At 51.8% G+C, this 18,518-nt stretch overlaps 1 protein-coding gene across 5 annotated transcripts in view; it reads left to right on the top strand.

Annotated features, from left to right (window-relative positions):
* The window catches only part of TUB (TUB bipartite transcription factor), a 115,763-nt gene that overhangs the window by 54,242 nt on the left and 43,003 nt on the right, over positions 1 to 18,518 (top strand). For 4 of the 5 annotated variants that reach the window (XR_009215498.1, XM_058446235.1, XM_032166678.2 and 1 more), the window contains exon 2: positions 18,370 to 18,421. Coding sequence is in view for 3 of the 5 variants with exons in the window: in XM_058446235.1 (XP_058302218.1) it covers positions 18,370 to 18,421 (52 nt within the window). In the remaining 2 variants the exon portion in view is untranslated. Of the gene's footprint in view, positions 1 to 10,000; positions 10,363 to 18,369; positions 18,422 to 18,518 lie in introns of those variants that run through there. The other variant, XM_032166679.2, reaches the window with a different exon arrangement.

Genomic DNA, 18,518 nt, shown 5'->3' with positions numbered 1-18,518 from the left:
GTGGGAGTGGGAGGTGAGAAATGTGTATCCTTTTAACGGAAATTTTCCGATGGGGCCTGTGATAATGGAGCTCTAGTGATGTTGGGTGCCTTAGACCTTGTCTAATCCAACCCCCTCATCTTATACACTGACACACTAAGGCCAAGAAAATTGGGAAGGCACTTCTTTATGGTCATATAGGAGGCTGGGGACTTAGGCCTAAACTTAGGATTCCTGACATCCAAGACACTAATGGTGTTTTTAGATCAAGTGAGAACATGGGCCTACAACATCAGCAAATGTCTAGTCACCTGTAAGGAGCAAGGGAAGCTTTATATGAGATTCATGTCCTTCACCAAACTGCTTCAGTTGTCTGTCAGAGCCGGGAGGATGGGGTGGATCACAGTTCAGAATAGGCAGGCTGAGGTGCACATATGGGGAGCCACAGCACGACAGAGAGAGCTGGGGTGTGTTCGGTGCAGGGCCGGGAGGCTGGGGCCGAGCAGAGGATGACCTGAGCTAGAGGAACACACAGTGGCCCGAGGCCCCTCCCACTGGGGAAGGGAGACCTCTGAAGTCCATCTGAGGGCCAACCTAACTTGCCTGTCTCCAGGGAGACCCCAGAAATCCTCAGAAGTGTAAGGGCTGGGACAGGGCCACCTGGCATGACATGTCCAGCTCAGAATCCCAGGGCCTTGTCCTGCTAAGCTGAGCCCCCATCCTCAGAGCTCCCACCTATGCCTTCCTCAGGGTGGAGGTACAGGAAGGGGCCACTCTGCAGCAGCGGAGAGGGTGGTGACAGCTCAGCAGACACAGAGACATGGAGAGCAGGTGGGCTGTGATTGGACCAGGAGTCAGGAGACAGACACAGCGATGCAAAGGATGCAGAGGGGGAAGGAGGCAGAGGTGGGTACTGCCCCGCAGCCCCACCACCCCTGGGCATGATCTCATCTGAGGAAGCCTAGAAGGAGTCTTCACACATCGCCTCCTCCAGGCCAGAGCTCAGCTTGGAGATGCGAAGGGGGAAGGGACCCTCTCCCTTCCTTCCCTTCCTCCCTCCTAGAGCCTAGGCAGGGCAGCAGTGGTGGGACCACCTGTTCTCACCCTCATCTGCGGTAGGCGGCAGAGGCCCCATGGCACAGGCTTGGCGAGGCTGAGTAAATCCTTGCTGCTGTGACCACCCACAGTGCTTCTGCTTCCTTCTGTATAATAGCTCCTCGGGGAGCTGCCAGCAATCAGTGAGACAATACAAGTGAGCACTTAGCACAGTGCTGGCCCTGTGTGAGGGCTCAGTGAGTGGGAGCTCTAAGTACTAAATGTTGTCCCATCTCCATGGTGCTTTGGACTTCCAGCACAGCATTCAGAGACACACGTCCCTTCTCAGTTCATCCTCACACACTATGTGCAGTAGGCAAGGCATACGTTGTCTCCAATTAACAGATGAGGAAACTGAGGCGAGCCTGGGGAGAGTGGTCTCTGGTCACCCAGTGAGTTAGCAGCACAAAGAGGATAAGAATTCAGCTCCCCTAAGTCTTGTGTGTTTTCACAGCTGTGTTTCTTATATAAAATACAAGAATGCTAACACAAAAACCAATAAAGCGAGAATTCTCACCTTATTTCAGAGTTGAGTAAACTATAATCATCTTCTTTTGTCTCCTAACAGCCCTGCTTTAAAGAGTCAAAATATCAGAGAACGTTTAGTGCTAAAAGGAGCCTTAAAGATAGTCCCACTTTCTTTCATGAAGCACAGAGAGGGGACATCCTCATTTAAGGTCACACAGCACATTAGCAACTTAGCCAGGATTGGAACCTGGCACTGGTGTTCTTTCCTCTATAGCTGCTGCCTCCATAGGTCTTGGAACTTTTATCCCCACTTCAGAGTCTGGAAAACTGAGCCCACAGCTTGACTCCAATCCAATAGCACTACCTTTTTTGGGACTCCGCTTCCTCAGTGGTGGCTCTAGTGATATTTAAAATCAGCAGCAGCAAAAGGGAAGGGCCATGGAGCCAAAAGGTGGTGTGTTGGGAGTAATAAACTTTTCAAATAGTTTAAATTGCATTTCAGGGACTGATTCCTCTTGCTGGAGAGATTGGTTTGTGAATTCAGAATAGGATTGTTTAATATGCATTTCACATTTTAAATAATCATGGTTTTCTTAGAGCAGGGAGAAAAAGAGGTCAAAAACACAAACTCATAGGCTTTTCTGAAAGGTTACAAAATAAAATGTTCTTTGCTGGAGGATATAAAGGAAATGGCTCTTGTTTGACAAAGGAGAGGGCTCTGCTAGATAAATCCTGCATTTATGAATAAATGAAAGCTCTCTCCCTCTCTTCCTGATCAGCTTAATTCCTTGTTGCTTATCTGCAAATCCAATAATGCTGGTGAAACAAACCCCTCTTGGAGGCTGAGCACAGGGGCCTGAGCGCTCAGCCTCAGAACCACTCTTTCTATTTATAATCTCAGCCTGTGCTTCCCAGAGAGCTGGGCTTAGATGCCCCCTGGGCAAGTGGGCAAGAGGACTTGCTGGGAACAGAAGCTTCCCCGGGTCAGGGACCCTGTCCTCCAGCCCTGGGTCTCCCTGCCTAGGAAGCACTCAGCAAATGCCTCAGAATGGGTAAAGAGCAGGTATTACCGTTCAGCATCCTTCCTGCACTTCCTCTGCTCCCTTCCAAGATAAATAACCGGGCTAAGAATTGCAGGTGTTTCTTGCAGCCACTGGCTATTGTCTTAGTGACACAGCATATTACACTAGGCTACTGAGGATATGTCAGCTTGTAAGGTGTTACTATATACATATATATATATATATACACACACACACATATATATATATATATATTTTTTTTTACCAAATCTATTTCGTACCAATAGTGTGTGTTTATTGTCTGTCTTCTCTAACATTGGGGGTGGGGATGTTGTCTGCGCTGTTCAGGGGTCACTAGGAGGTCTTAGGGGCCAAGGCTGGAGCTAAGAGGAGGTTCAAATACCTGGAAGAAGGGGCCGCCTGGCATGGAGGATGTGGCCCCTGGGGTGGCAAAGCTGAGACACTGGACTGTGTCTCTCACTCTAGGCATCTTTGTATGAGACCACATATGTGTCAGCTTGTGGGGCTTTTTTATAGAACATTATACTTGCCTAAAATATTGTATTCCATCTCATAAATCCATTACTTTGTCATTGAAAATTCTCTATAAGGCTGGATGCTCACACCTGTAATCCTAGTGCTGTGGGAGGCTGAGGCAGGAGGGTTGTTTGACCGAGGAGTCTGAGACCAGCCTGGGAGACAGCAATACTCAATCTCTACAAAAGATTTTTTAAAATTAGCCAGGTGTGATGGTTCACACCTGTAGTCCCAGCTACTCCGGAGGCTGAGGCAGGAGGATCACTTGAGCCCAGGAGTTCAAGGCTGCAGTGAGCTACAATAGCGCCACTTATACTCCAGCCTGGGTGATAGAGTGAGACCTCGTCTTTTTTTTTTTTTTTTTTTTTTTTAGACGGAGTCTCGTTCTGTCACCCAGACTGGAGTGCAGTGGCGCAATCTTGGCTCACTACAACCTCCGCCTCCCGGGTTCAAGTGATTCTCCTGCCTCAGCCTCCCAAGTAGCTGAGATTACAGGTGCCCACCACCAGGCCCAGCTAATTTTTGTAATTTTAGTAGAGACGGGGTTTGCCATGTTGCCCAGGCTGCTCTTGAACTCCTGGCCTCATGTGATCCACCCGCCTCAGCCTCCCAAAGTGCTGGGATTACAGGCAGGAGCCACTGTGCCAGGCCAACTCTGTCTCATAAAAACAAAAATTCCCCATAAAGGATGCTTAGTGATCCATCCTGTGAACATTGAATTATTTACTTAACGGAGTCCCAATTAATAGACATTTTGTTTATCTTCCCCCAGCCAATTTCCCCTATTAGCAATAAAGTTTCCATCAGTATCTTTGTATATAAACTTTTGACTTCATTTTCAATTTCCTTTGACTAGTTTTCTAGAACAGGAATTAATGAGTCAAAGGGCTAAGGTGCCCATCATCTGGTTTTCTCTGGAGGAAGGCAGTTCTCTGGGCTCTACAACGCTCATCTGCCTGAATCTGAATTTGAACTCTATCACTTCTTATCAGTGTGACTTTCAGCAGATTATATATAACCTTTTTGTTGCTTCATCTGTAAAATGGAGAGTATAATAGTACCTACCTTGTAGTGTTTCTCTGAGGATTAAATGGGAGAAGTCATGTGTAATTGTTAAGTTGAATAGGCATAGGTATGACTCATGAGATGTAATCATAAAGCAAACTTTATTTTTGTCTCCCACAGTCTCTTTAAATTTATTCTGTAGGGCTGTTTTCACTTCTAAAATTATATTAAATTTAGGGTAAGTCCCATGACTTTTCTGGCCATTTTCAGGTAACCAGAGGTTGTCTTGTCAGTAATTAATGCATCCTGTCTGCTGTAATAAAAAAAAATCTTGAAACGTCAGAGTTACACCATCTCTTTCCCAGCACAGTCTGCTGTAGGCCAGCTGCCTGTGGGGACCTTGCACATGACAGTCCTGACCCTTTCCAGGGTCCAAGGTGGAGGGGCAGGGAGGTAGGAGAGGAGATGGGTGAGAAGGGTCTTCAATGACTATACTCTGATGAGTTGGTGCCCTGTTGTTCTCTGGCCCTTTCTCTCACTGGGCTGTTTTTGTGGGTTGGTGGAGACCACCCCATCGATGGAGTCTCATCCTGCACCTCCCTTGATGAGGGTGATACTTTCTCCTCATAGCCGATCCTATGGTTTCTTTCTCAGGCTCTGGGAAACCTGGTCTCCCTCAGTGTCACCTCCTCCCTTGGAGGAGCCCTCTTGTCCTGGATCTAAGACAGTCACATCTGGCTCTCTTGTTGGGTCCCACCTCTGTCCACAAGAGACACTCATGTGTGGTTTGCCCTGAAAACCAGGGAGCACAGGCTGATCCTGAAGCAGCAGCACTCTTGCTGCTCTTTGGATCTTTGGATTTGTCCACTGTGGCACCAAGACCATTGTGGCCACATATCAACTGACTTAGGGGTCTCCTCAAGGCCCCAGTGTCAGGCTTTGAGGTGAAGGTGATAGCACCCTGTACCCCTCCCATTTATTCGGGATCATTGGACCCCAAAGGCTGTCTCTGAAATTCATTCTAAACCTCCAACAACCTTTTTTCAACCTCTCTCCCATTTTGTATGTTTTAGAGATGGGTGTCAGCTAATGGCACGGACCCAGGTTTTCGCCACCTCTTTTCCAAGAGGTATATCCCACTTCACTTTGGAATGTGGTATCTGTTCATTTGGAGCCCCAAGTGGAGCCTAGACTGGAAGCATCCCATCACATCCTCCCATTGCCATATTTGTCTTTATGAAACACACAGAGGAGCATCTGGCATAGAGCATGCACTCAACAAATGATAGCTGTGTATGATTCAGGCTCACGGGCTCTCTAGTTACATTCACCTCATAACCATTCGATTTGGTTTTATTCCTATTACTTTGTTTTATGCCGTATGAATTTTATGTTTCCTGTAGATTGTGCTTTCTTGTAGATTATGCTTTTGTGTGTTTGTGTGTGTGGAAATGATTTGCTATTATTTTCAGCAGTGATTTGGAAAATAGACATTGCTTTTAATTTTACTAGTGGTTGACCTACATTTTTTTTCAGACATTGTAAGCCTATTTATCTCAATCATCAACAGTGGTGCAATGGTCTTTGTATATTCTGCAGTTATTTAAATGGGAATTACAGAGGGCTTTATCTGGCCACCCATACTTATGCTACCATCTTGCCATGATGTCTACCCACAGCTTCAAAATGGCACTTGACTCTGTTTTAGGGCTGGCTCATCTTTGTCCTGGACTTTACTCTTAGCTGTCTAGCAGTTTTCCATACCACTAGCCTTTCTCCCACAATCCTCCATTCTGCTCCCAATTATTTCTTTCTAAAGGTTACATCTGTGCAGATTATTCTTGGCTTAAAACCCTCTAGTAGTCCCCCATTGAGAACCGCATCCTTAGAACAGAGTCTATAGGATATTTCCAAATTATAGGATAATTGCAAACGCCCTAGCGTGATGTTCAGGATGACATTATGATCTGGCCCTGCGTTAACTTTCTAGGCCCATTTCCTGCCACACCGAACCATTCACCTATTGGTTGAATGCTGCCATGCTGGTTTGTACCTTGGTTTTCAAGTGCATTGGGCATGTACCGTCATGTTTGCATAACTTTGCTCATGTCATCCTCTCTGTCTGTAAGGCCCTTTGGTAAAAGACCCTAGCACAGTGCCCGGTCAATTGTAGAATCTCAGTAACTGTTAAGTTTCCCTCTTCCTTTGTTATCAGCTTATCGAAATTTCATTCATCTTTCAGGGCCCAACACAACCATCATTCTTTTCTACTCTTGGGAAGGCTTGTCCTAACCTTATCTCCCCCCTTCTAGGGACTTCCATTGACTGCCTCTTTTCTGTGTCCCCTCGCCCCCAGCACATGTACACCTGTGTTATGACACCAACACCTTAATGTAGGGTACAGTCATTATTTCTTCCTATCTCCCTTGCCAGACCAAAAGCTCCCTGAGAGCAGCCATGCACCTGACCCCCACTAAGGCCACTGCAGCCCTGCATCAGCCTTCGAGGGGCTAGTTGATGTTTGATTGATTTGAATTGCCTTCCTCAGACTGCAAGGTCACAATGCCAAGCCACCAGGCAGGGCCCAATCTGAATGGATATCATTTATCATTCATATCCCTTTGCTTCCAAAATTGACTAGAGATGGCCCACACTCAATAAAAATGTCACATTAAGTATAGCACATATAAGACTCCATATAGGTGGCTAAGTCCCAAAATGCTAACCTTCTTCCCTGGGTGAACTGATTCTGCTTGGGGGTGGGGGGGTGGCCCTGGGGTCCTCAAGCTCAGGTGGCAGATGCGAGGGTCTCTGTTGGGCTGCTTCACTCCCCATGCATTCCTTCACTCCCCCTCACAAACATTTCATCACCACGTTTGAAAATGCCTAAAATGCTAACAGGATGATTTAAATTCATAGCAAATATCTTACCCTTGCAAGATTTGGGCAGGTGGTGAGGGAGGCATGTTGGGATTGCTGTGTGGTGGTGTTTCAGTCGAGATAACCTTGTTCCTGGGGCTAAATTTGAAAGCTTATGCCCTTCTTCAAGGGTCACTGTTATAGTGCAGTTGTAAAAATATAACTTTAATCGTGGCCTAGTATAATATACATCATATGACTTTCTGGAGTAGCTTTCTGATGGAAGCCAAGGGCATAAACTTAAAATGTCAACCACGGAAGCCATTTGAGTGGAAAAACCCATCATGCATTCTGAGTTGAATGTTAACACTCATGCACTCCATAGAACTCGAAGAAGCACACACATCATTCTCTTGCACGCGTACCATCCAACAAATGTTCTTGTGCAGTCCTGTTCAGACTGTAGGGCCATCTCTCACACACATACACACATTTCTGCGTACACTGAAACAGTCCTGCTGCCCCCAACTTCCCATGCACACACACACTCAAGGCATACACTGGCACACAGTCCCACTGGCTCTCACAAAACCCAAGTGCATACACACATGCACACACATACACACTCATATTCATGCATACACTGGCACTCAGTCCCACTGGCTCCCCCATATCCCATGCACACACATGCAAATACACACACATACACACACACACACACACACATACTGTGTGCACTGGCACTCAGTCCCACTGGCTCCCTCACATGTACACACACTCACACTCATGCATACACTGGCGCTCAGTCCCATGGTTCCCCCACATCCCATGTACATATGTAACTTCTGCAGAAAGAGACTTGGAAAGCCATCTTATTTCTGCACCTCACTCTGCCTCCAGATTTTGCTCCCTTAGGACAGAGCCTAAACTGTCTATTTAATAGATTCAATTACTCCAGGCTCCTGAGACCTTCTAACTAAATTCTGATTGCTTTAAGGTGTCACGTAATTTGGGAATAAAGGGAGGAAAACAGCTTCAAATTCTTGAAGGGAAAGTCTTTTAGACTCTAGTTATCTCTGACATGGTAGCCACTAATTGCAACTCAGGAAGGGGTGGCCTGGAGGATGGGGCCTCCAGGGGTCAAAGCTTCTGATCTCTGGGCAAGGTTCTGCCCTGAAGGACAGAGGCCTCTGGGGCAATGCTTTGCTGCTCTGCTGCGGTCTCCAGGGTAGGGACCAATCTCTGCTGCCCTTCCTGGAAGGCCAACAGAGTCCAGGCCAAGCATCCCAGCAGGCAACAAAACAGCCCTGCTTTCTGCCTTCTGCACCCCACTCCCATGTGTTTTATTTTGTCTGCTCTCTGTCCCCAGTGACAGTGATAGCTCTTGGAGGTTGATAAATAATCAGAGGTCACAGTGTTCAGAGAGCATCAATGTTGTGCCCGATAGAGATGGATCTGACCCGTCCTGAGCTCCAGAAGCCTGGAGAGAGAGGCTTTGTGTGTGTGCCTGCATGTGTGTAGGTGTGTGTGCATGTGTGTAGGTGTGCGTGTGTGTGCGCATGTGTATAGGGGTGTGTGTGCGCTACATGAACTGTGTGATAGGCCGAAAGGAGGCTGAGGGTAAGTGCTGTAGACCCAGACCTTTTGTGTGTGAATGCTAGCTTCATCATTGACCAGCTGTGTGACTTTGGGCAAGATCTGCCTTCTCTGTGACTCAGTTCCTCTGCTGTAAAATGGGTATGCTAACGGTGCCTACCTTCTAGGGTGGCTATGAGGATTAAACGAATTACAATACGTACGTAGCACCTAACATAGCTCCTGACGCCCAGCAAATAATCCAAATATCGTGGTTATTGTGTTTTATAATTAATGGGCAAGAGAAGGCAAGGCTGAAGGGCTGGGAGAGTCCTGGGGTGGGGGTCTGGCTGTGGCCCCAGGGCAGCAGGATGAGCCCCCTCCCTCAGCCCACTCGGCTGTTCTTACACTGTCTGCAGGGCAGTCCTGACCTCCTATTTATCATCAGAAGATCCCCGCACAACACTCTTCTGGCGCAGTTGGTGTGGCAGAGTCCAGGATGCACATGAGGACGCCCACGGGGTGTGTGGGGACGGTGCCCCTCCGCAGACCTCTCCCTGATCACCTGCTCCACACACAGGCCTTGGTGACCCCTCAGCCTGCTGCTCCTTGCTTCTGCCCGCCCTGCTGTGGGTCCTCTACCTTATCGGTGTGCCATGCCTTGCATTCAAGCTGGTCCTAGTCACAGCCAGGACCTCCTCAGTGCGCAGAGACTTTCAGATGATCTTTGTAGAGGTTTTTGCCTCCGGTTAACTGCGCCCCTTAGGAAGGGCTTTGGAGGACACAGATCACAGAACAGTTTCAGCTCCACCACTTCCTAGCTTTACGGCCTTGGGCATCTCAGCATTCCTGTTCTCTGGGTTATAGGGATATGATGTTTGTCTCTCAAGGCTACTGTGGAGATTACATACTAGAAATTTGCAAGGGCTGGGAATGCAATAGACAATAAATGTTCCCCTTCCCTTGACGCTATAGCTTAGATGAGAGGGAGCCACTGCTGAGGAAACATCTCCTTAACCCAAAGACAGAGGGTTCCCCAGGCGGGGGTGTGGGAACTCGGAGGTGGGGGTGAGGGAAGGCCAACCTCCACGCTTCGGCCCCGGAGGTTCCCCTGCCCCCTCCTGCACGACTGGATTCCTCCTCCATCCGCGCCTCCGGCCCGGTCCCTGCCCCGCCAAATCCGCGCATCGGTTTCCCATCCCATAGCGCAGATAGGTAGGGCAGGTACATAGGGAGGTGTTCGAATGATCCCCGTTTCACAGAAGACGAAACTGAGGCTGGGAGGCCTGGGGACTGGCCCGGCTGCAGCGCCGCCGTTAGCCGAAGGTGGGAGCTGGCGCGGTCACGCGCATGGAGCGTGGATCGCGACGATTTCGGGGGAGGGGGCAAGGGCGCTCCTCAGGCCCTGAGCCGGCCGGGGGGTGGGGTCTCTGCGGGGCGGGGCGGGGCGGGGCGAGGGAGAAGGGGCAGGCGGCCGCTGCCACGCAGTACTCCCGCCTTGGCGCCAGAAGGGCGCGGGACGGTGCGGTCGGCCTCCCCGCCTCCACGCGCGCGCACGCCCCGCGCACTCCCGGCGCTTCGCCCATCTCGCCGCGCAGCGCAGGCAGCCGCTCGCAGAGCCAGCAGCTGGGGCCCTGGCGTGCAGCGCGGGCCTTGGCGGGGCCCAGCGCCCCGGCCCGGGAGGATGCGGCCCGGGGCGGCCCGGGAGCTGAGCAGGGCCCCCGCGCCGGCCCCACCGGGCCCCGGCCTCCAGAGCCGCAGCCACCGCTCTGCCCCCGAGAGACATGACTTCCAAGCCGCATTCCGACTGGATTCCCTACAGGTACGCGGGCGCCGGGCCGGGGCGCCCACCACCCCCGACTCGGGACGTAAGCTGGCTGGGGATACGCGGCCGGGGCGCAGGGCACCGCTGCCCTCCCCACCTATCCCAGCACTGGGGCGCGGGTTGGAGTCGTTGGTCTTTCCTCCCTCAACTTTGAGGGCCCCTGCGGACTGCTCCCGCCTGCCCCGCTCCACCCGCTTATCTGCCAGGGTTGCTGGAAGGGGCCTGTGTGGGCCTTGTTGGGTCAGGCAGCACCATGTGGCCGCCTGGGGAAGGAGTCCACACTGCTCTGAGCCCCCTCCCAGGCCCAGAACCCAGTCACACGCCTGTGCAGGGTGCGCGCACACGCTCATACATCTGCACGCATGCACCCACAGGACGTCCGTGCCTTGGGCCAAAGACGCTCCTGCTGGTCGGTTCACACTCTCAAAGCATGGATCCGTGAAGACAGTTATTCTGAACCAAGAGCACACCAGTGGTCATATGGACATGCACACAAGAATTCTTGGGCTCACAAAGACACATGCCTGCATATCTGTGCGCGTCCACCTCCTGTATCTGGAGAATAACTGACACCTGCTTCTCACTCACAAGTGCTACTCAGTCTCTTTCAGACACTGAATAATCTACTTGCTAGCAGGTCTATACCTAGACACACACCAGTTCACAGTACATAGAACTGCCCTCACATGCACAAAAGCACTCAAGAATCCAGGCACACGCAGGGAAGCCCATCACCCTCTGCTGCCAGGCACTGTGGTCTATCTCAAGGATGGCTGGGCTTTCCCATTTGCGTGGGAAGGGGGCGGGGAGGTGGTCTCTGGGGGCCCCTCACAGGTGCAGGCCTTTCCCTATCCACTCTACTCCATTCTATTACCAGGGAAAGGAGCTCATCGCCATGGCAGCGCCAGATTCTTGGCCACCCATTGGCTCCTTGGTTGCCATGGGCTACAGGGCTGTCTCTGTGTAAAAAGGGTGCTGGACTGCTGAGGCCCACTGTGTTATTGCCGACCCAGGTGCACGTGCTAGCGGACGGCAGGATGAGATCCTCAGGACCCGCCTTGTAACACAGCTTGCTCTCTGTTAGAGCCTCATACCAGTCACTGACAGAAAATAGTTCTGACAGGGCTCTTCTCTGAGTCTGTCCAGACAGCGTCCCAAATGGAAACCAGCTGAAACCGCCCAAGGCTTGTTAAAAGCAGATCCTTCTGAAAACAGACACGTGGTCTGGGAACTCAGGATTTCTCTTGAGAATTGTTAACCTCTAATCTCAGCTCCTGTGGGGGATTCAGGGGTTTCCAGGTTATTTTGTGTCTCTCCCCACAACCACTAGCAACACTCACACGTGCGCATATACAAGTCACCCACAGGCTCTCCTGCAGACACATGTAGTCACACTTCGGTCTCACATGGATTAGGGAGCTGTTTCCATCATGGAACCAGGGACTGGGGCTGTGCTGACTTAGAAGAGCTGCTGTGTCAGACAGACGTCCAGGCTGGGGCACAGGTAGTTTCTGGAGGATCCTGGCCTTTCTTGGCACATGTGGGCTGAGGCCCTTCTGGAAGACAGTGCAGCCCCGCAGAGTGTCATCAACCTTTTCTAGCCACATGGCAGAGGTGCCTGGGCAGTGCTTGTGGGCCAAGTGGACTCTGGTGCTGTGGAAGTACCTGTGTGTGGGGGTCCAGATGGCAGGATGGTGGCCATGGACTGAGGAGGGTGGGAGGGGCAGCACTTATGGCTGTGGAGATGATGACATGTTTAGGATCTGGCAAACTAGAGGTTGGGCCAGGCCAAGACATGGTTCTAGAAAGCTTCTCCCAGGGAGCCAGGGACTAAAGCAACTTGTAGAGAGTGTGCAGGGGTCTTAGAGAAAATATGCCTCAAACGGAATGGCTTAAGCCTGTTCCTGGGAAAGGTGACCCAGGAAGGTAGAATTGTCTCTAGGAAATGACCCTGTTCTATCAAGTGCCTAGGGCCCTGGCATCCTGCAAGGAGTGATTTGGCACTTGCCCCAGCCCAGGTCCAACTACTGTCTCCCCTCCACCCCCACACCTCCAATTCCTTTTCTGGGCCGCAGACTCAGCCCTGAAGCGTAGAATCCTGCCTCCCTGGAAGCCTTGCCCCGAGGAGCATCTCACCACCCTTATAGCCCTGCGCTGCTTGCTTTCCCCGTGCCTGTCACTCCACCTCCTCATTCTGTTGCAGAGAGGGGGGTGTGTAGCTGGAGGCAGGCTATGTCAACAGTTGCCAGGATCCCCCCTGCCCTGCTGGGGTCTTTCTGGGCACGCACTGAGTGTGGGAAAGCACCGGACTTGGGGTGTAGACTTCCAAAATGGGAGACTTGGGCTGAGAGGAGGAGATTCAAATTGCCTCTTGCATTAACTGGGCTGCTGATTGCAGTCAAAGCCACATGCTGTCTGATCACAGAGAAAACTGGGGCAGAAGACAGACAAAGCATTTTACTTGCAGATGGGAGTGGGGGCAGGGGGTGGCACGCACGTGCTTTGACTAGTGTGAGGTTTCCCTAATGTCACAGCATGTCAGAGCTGGAATGTGGCATTTGGTTTGGGAGAGAGGGGTTGGCTGGCTTCTTGCTAGTTCTGCTGGTGAGGGTTTTACTCCCTCTCTAATGGTTACACCTTGCATTCCCTGGGCCCAGCTTATTTTCTTTAGAGAAATGATAGTTGGTGATAATCTTCTTATGGGTAATTTTGGCTCAGTGTATAATGGTCATGGATTAATCTCACATTCTGAGTTCAAAGGGAGCCATTGAGTTTATAAAGTTTAACAATTGGAATTTTTTTGTCTTTTGTTTCTATTAGTACTAATACTTTCTAATTCGGCCAGTTTCTCTTTACCTGTGTTCTTGAGGAATATTAAATGCCCTTAGTACATTTACAGCCTTTTATAAGTTGTAAGTGGAGCGGTGAGAGTCAGGAAGGACTGCGGCCCACGGCGTATTGGAGGACTATGCTGGGTGGGATTGGGGTGGCCCCATCCTCAGTGCCCTTGTCTTCATGGTCCTGAGGCCATTGCCTGGTGTTTCTCTCACTTGGTCATGAACTAATTCAGATCAGGGAACTTATCTGGTTCCTGGTCGTGTCCCCAGCACAGACAAGACGTCCACTTCTTTGAATCAAAGTGGCATCCCTGGATAGCCTCTAGGGCTTCCTTGGCTTTCCCAGCCCCACACCTGGGTTCTAAGCACACCTGAGGGATACAGTACTCTCACATCACCATGGGACCTCCTGGAGCACTGCTTGAAAAGCACTCTGTAGGTCACAGAAAGAGAATCTCAGGCTGGAAGAGCCCTTATAGGTCATCTAGTTCTCCGTGTGGATGCTCCCTGTAGCATTCCTGCCACACGGCCTCCCATCAGATGGCTGTGATTTCTTTTAAGTTCTTCCTTAGGTTGAACCTAAGCAAGTCTCCTGGTTCCCCCTCCTCCTGGCCCTTGTTAGGGTCCTCCCACCACTTCCTCACTTTGTTTTCTAGGGAGTAATGGGACTCCTGACTCCTTCCATTCTGCTGCTAGGTTCGGCCGCCAAGGTGCCCTGGGCACTTGGACCCACCACTTTACTTCTGGCAGCCTTATAACGACTCCGATTTTCTTGTTGTTCTTTAGAGATCACCAGCTGTGGCTCATGGTCGTATTTGCATGGCGAGCATTAGAATCACCCGTGGCACTTGCTTTTACAAAGAGAGAGAGAGGAGTGGGTTGATTCTGGGGGATGTTCCCCAGCAGTTCTGAATGACCAAGTCAGGGCTTAGTCCCTCCAGCAGTTTGAATGCACCTGGTACATTTGGCAACTGCTGGCCGGAGTGGAGACAGCACATCCTGGGAGGCTGGAACTCCTGTGAGCAGTGTGGTCCTCTGCCTGCTGGAGCTGCACTGGTTCCCACTGTGTCCCAGTAAGCTGCCAGGCAACAGAAGCCACAGATCTGGACTTGCCGAGGGTCCAGGGTTGCAGCCAGGGGCACAGGGTTGCAGCCAGATGCCCTGGTGGCCTTTCCTCTCCTGACAGCCCACATCTCTGATTTCCTGGGTCCAGCAGGGGTAGCTTCCACTGTGACTGAGGGGAAAGAATGAGGGCAGGAAGAGGGGAGGGTGAAGTCAACACGGAAAGTGTGTCCAGAAGGTTGGGTCTGTCCCGAGATTCCCTGACCCCTGGGTCTCTGGTTAGCACTGATGGAGTAGCTGGAGCATGTAAGGTAGAGTCTGCGAAGAGAGGGAGTTCGGAAACAGGCTAGAGGATGTTGGCTGTGTGTGCTTTTCCAGGGCACAGAATTGTCCTTGTGTCCTTGCCCCCTGTTGTCAATCGTGGTTGACTACTCTGATATCTGTGGGGTGCCTTGGGGGAAGTGAGTGGATGTAGAAGGGCAGGCTCCCTGGGAGGTGAAGCTGCCACCTTGTTGGTGCTGGACTGAGTGGATGGATCGGTGGACACTGAAGCCTGGGTTTCTCTGACCCTCATGAGCCAGTGGCGCTTTCCTGAGCCTCCCTATTCAGGCCCCCAGCAGGAGGCGCCCGTGATGTAGGAGCCTCCAGGGTCAGCTGAAAGACCTATCCATCAGCGCCCTGTGTCTCATCTGAGTCTCCTGGCGGGGCTGCAGCTGGCAGCCTGGGCTTGGCAGTTATTCCATAATTGGAGCTGAAGTCATTAAAAAGCCATTACTGTCTCCTTGTGTGGTTATCGCTTAGTGCAGCCTAGAACAGTGCCCATCAGAAACAGGCAGGCTGGGGAAGTGTCGGTGAGAAAGGAAGATGCCTTAGGAATGGTGCTGGGGTGGAGATGAGGAGGAAGGGCCATCTGGGTGGGGGCGGAGAAGGGAACTGGGCCTATTGAGGAAGCCAGGGGAGCTTCTGCTGTCCCTGGAGACAGCCATCGTGGTTGCCCTTGGTCTCCACAACAGCTGCTGTTGGCTGGGGATTCTTTGTTATTCACCAGGGCGGGTTGTTGCGCACTTGTCGTTAGCTAGGAACACCCACCTGGTATAGGCTTGTCACTGCTAGGTAATCGTGGTCCATCTCGTCCCCTTGCAGCTCTTCTAGAACACTGCTTTACCAGGAATTGTGCCCACTCTCAGAGCCTCCCCATTTTAGTAGATTTAGTGTGTAGACCCTCCTAGCCGGGTCTTGCTCAGCCAGGCACAGGTGGCTTCTCCCCGGTGGCCGCCCCCCAGCTGTGCATGCTCCTTTCTGTGTGCTTGCACATGCCTGCTGGTGGGTGAGGTGGTAGGTGGCTCTCTAGGTACTTTGGGGATGTCTGAGGTTTCTGGAACCTCTTTTCAGAAGCCTAGCCCTTGTGTTCATCCATATTTCTCTGAAGGCCAGTGGTTAAGTCCTTTCTACCTGTTATCTTACCTGGTAATCGGGGTTACCGAAGCCTGTGGCTCTTTATCATTCTCCCCCATCAGGAAATGGAGGTGGAGGCAGAGGAGGAGAAAGGAATGTTTTCATGGAAAGCAGCCTCCTGCCTCCGGCATAACTGTGCATAGTCCATGGCAGTGGGACAGTGGCCTATGGTAGGGAAATGTGCCCCCTGCATGGATGAGAGCATTAAAAGGCACTGGGCAGTGAGGCCACTATGGCTGGAAATACCTTTTGTCAGTTGAGCAGCTGCTGTGACCCAGCATTTCCAGAGGTGGCATTGCTGATGTGAGTCTTACCTCTCAGCTGGATGTCCCCTTTTCTAAATAACTCTAGATGTGAGCATCAGCACCATGGAAGGCATCTTTGTCTTGCTCAGCCAAGCCCAGGGCTGGGGATGGCCCAGGTGACTGCCCAGTCCCTGCCCTCTGAAAGTGTGAGTGGCTTGTGACAACCTAGAAAACTGTGGAATGGCCCCTCCTGCTGGCACAAAGGGAAGCCAGCACTGTCTTGTGGAGGTTGCACCAGGGCCAGGCCACTGGCTTATGACAGTGGGGTTTATAGCTGCCCTGTGCCCAGGCACAGAGCTTGGCAAGCAGAGGGAGCACAGTTGGATTCCAGACCCTGTTGCTCCTGTCAGCCAGGGGCCACTGTACAGAGCTTAGACTGCATTTTTCACGTGTGTCCTGAAAGTTGTGATGCGTATGCACTGTGCGTGTGGCTGACCACGGGGGACACTGGTGTTCGGGTCTGACCCTTTCAAGTCCGTCTGTGGGCAAATGCTTTGACTTTGCTTATTCAGTCAGGCTGCTGGCTTGAGCTGTAGAGATGGGAGGGTTGTGGCCTTTCAGGCCTGGCAGGGCCCTCAGGCATTTTGCGCTCTGGTCCTGAACCCTTTCTTCAGACGTCTTCACGGCAGTCCTCCAGCCTGGGTGCGTGCCTTCCACAATGGGATGCCCACCCTCTCAGCCAGCTGGAATATTTAGGGACCTGGTTGCATCCTGTGGTCCTGGCAATGCCCTCAGGGAACCCCAAATACAGCTGTGCCCTCTTAGGCAGATGGGCTGTTTCAGGAAGAGCGAGGCCTGGAAGTATGGCTCTTGAGCAGGATTTTCTCCTGTGCTCTGGCAGCTGAGGGTTTGGTGAATGAGGCTGTTCTGCACACAGCCCCAGATCACAGCTGGGGCTCCTCTGACATGCTGAGCAGCCCATGGGTACAAGGAAAGACCTTCCCAGATGTCAAGTAGGCAGGACACCTGCTAGTTAAAAACATGCATAGTCCTCATAGATCGTGGCCAAGGTGGTGGGCAGTCTGTGACACGGGGGCTTCCTTCTACCCTCTGATGGCTCCCTTGGAGATGCAAGTAGTTTAAGGCTCATGTAGGTGGTCAATGATTGTTCCAGCTAGAAAGGGCTAGCCATCAGGAGGAGGTGAAAGTGGCTTCACTTTGTCCTCAGGGTGATGTGACCTCATGTTTCCCCTTTGCACGCACACTGCGCTCACCTTCACACAAGCACACCCACTTCTTCACAGGTGTCTGCATGCATGTGTGCACACACGAGATATTCACACACTTCCTTATGGCCTCACACAAACCTAATGCACTCAGGCACGCCTGTGCAGGTACCCAGACACAGTCTGGTTCGGGGCAGCTTCAGAATAACTGGGCCAGGGCCGCCTGGGGCTTCCCAGAGCTCAGATCCTCAGGCTCCAACCTCATCTCATGCAGCTGTCCACACCTTGGCCTTTATAGCATTTGGGCCTAGGTCTCATGCATGTGTCTCTGGCTAGCAAAAAGCTAAGTGATTTGAGTTGCCTTCCTCAGAGGCATGGCCAGTGTGGGTGAGATGAGGCTCCCTGTCCCAAGACTTGTGGGGCTCAAGAATTTGATGTCCCCAGGGCTGCCTGTGCAATGTCTGCAGCCCCGGAAGGACCTGGTGGCTGGTTGCTGGGCTGTACATTGATGTGTTGTGTCCACCCTGCAGACACCTCTGTGTGGCCCAAACCCTGTACGCTGAGGGACTGGTTGGTCTCTTAGCTTCATTCTCTCAAATGAGGAGGAGGACCCTCTGCCCTCTTTAAGTGGGGAAGGGGAGTAGACAAAGTCAGCACTCCACTCTGCCCACCTGGAAAGCTAGGAGTTTGCCTTCAACGGATGGGGAAAGGGTCTGCCCAGAGGATGCAGCCTCCTCTAGAATGGTAGAAAGGAAGGAAAAGGCTGGGGCTGGTGAGATCCCAGTAGGGAGCTAGAGGGAGCAGCCCCCTGGGTTTGTTTGAAGCCTGGCCTTGGGCCTGGCTTGTTGCTGGGATGCCTCTGGATAGTTCTCCTGGATCTCAGTCAGGCCCGGCCCTGCTCAGGGATCTGAGGGGAGGGTCTCATCCGTTACTTACTGGGGAGTCCTTGGGGAAACAGGGGTCCTAGCAGGCTTCCAAAGTGGCAGCTCAAGCCCTTTTGGTTCAAGCTGGTTTCAAGCTGGCAGGCTCCACCCTTCCTCCTTCTACCATGTGGGCTCACTGAGTCCCAGCAGCCATGATGGGATGGGTTTAAACGGTCCAGATATGCTGGGGGTGGGCTCTGTGCTATATCCTGGCACCTCACGGGCAAGCCCTGAAAACCCCTCTTTCGCTCTGCAGTGTCTTAGATGATGAGGGCAGAAACCTGAGGCAGCAGAAGCTTGATCGGCAGGTGAGTAGGCCTGGGGCCGGGTGGAAGGGAAGAGTCTGGGCTGGGATCTCCGAGGGCAGAGGGGCAGGGCTGTCCATCTTCCCTGGATGATCCTGTC

Source organism: Hylobates moloch, unplaced genomic scaffold (genome assembly GCF_009828535.3).
Source record: "Hylobates moloch isolate HMO894 unplaced genomic scaffold, HMol_V3 SCAFFOLD_11, whole genome shotgun sequence".
Taxonomy (NCBI): Eukaryota; Metazoa; Chordata; class Mammalia; order Primates; family Hylobatidae; genus Hylobates; species Hylobates moloch.
This window is presented reverse-complemented; position numbering and strand designations above follow the sequence as displayed.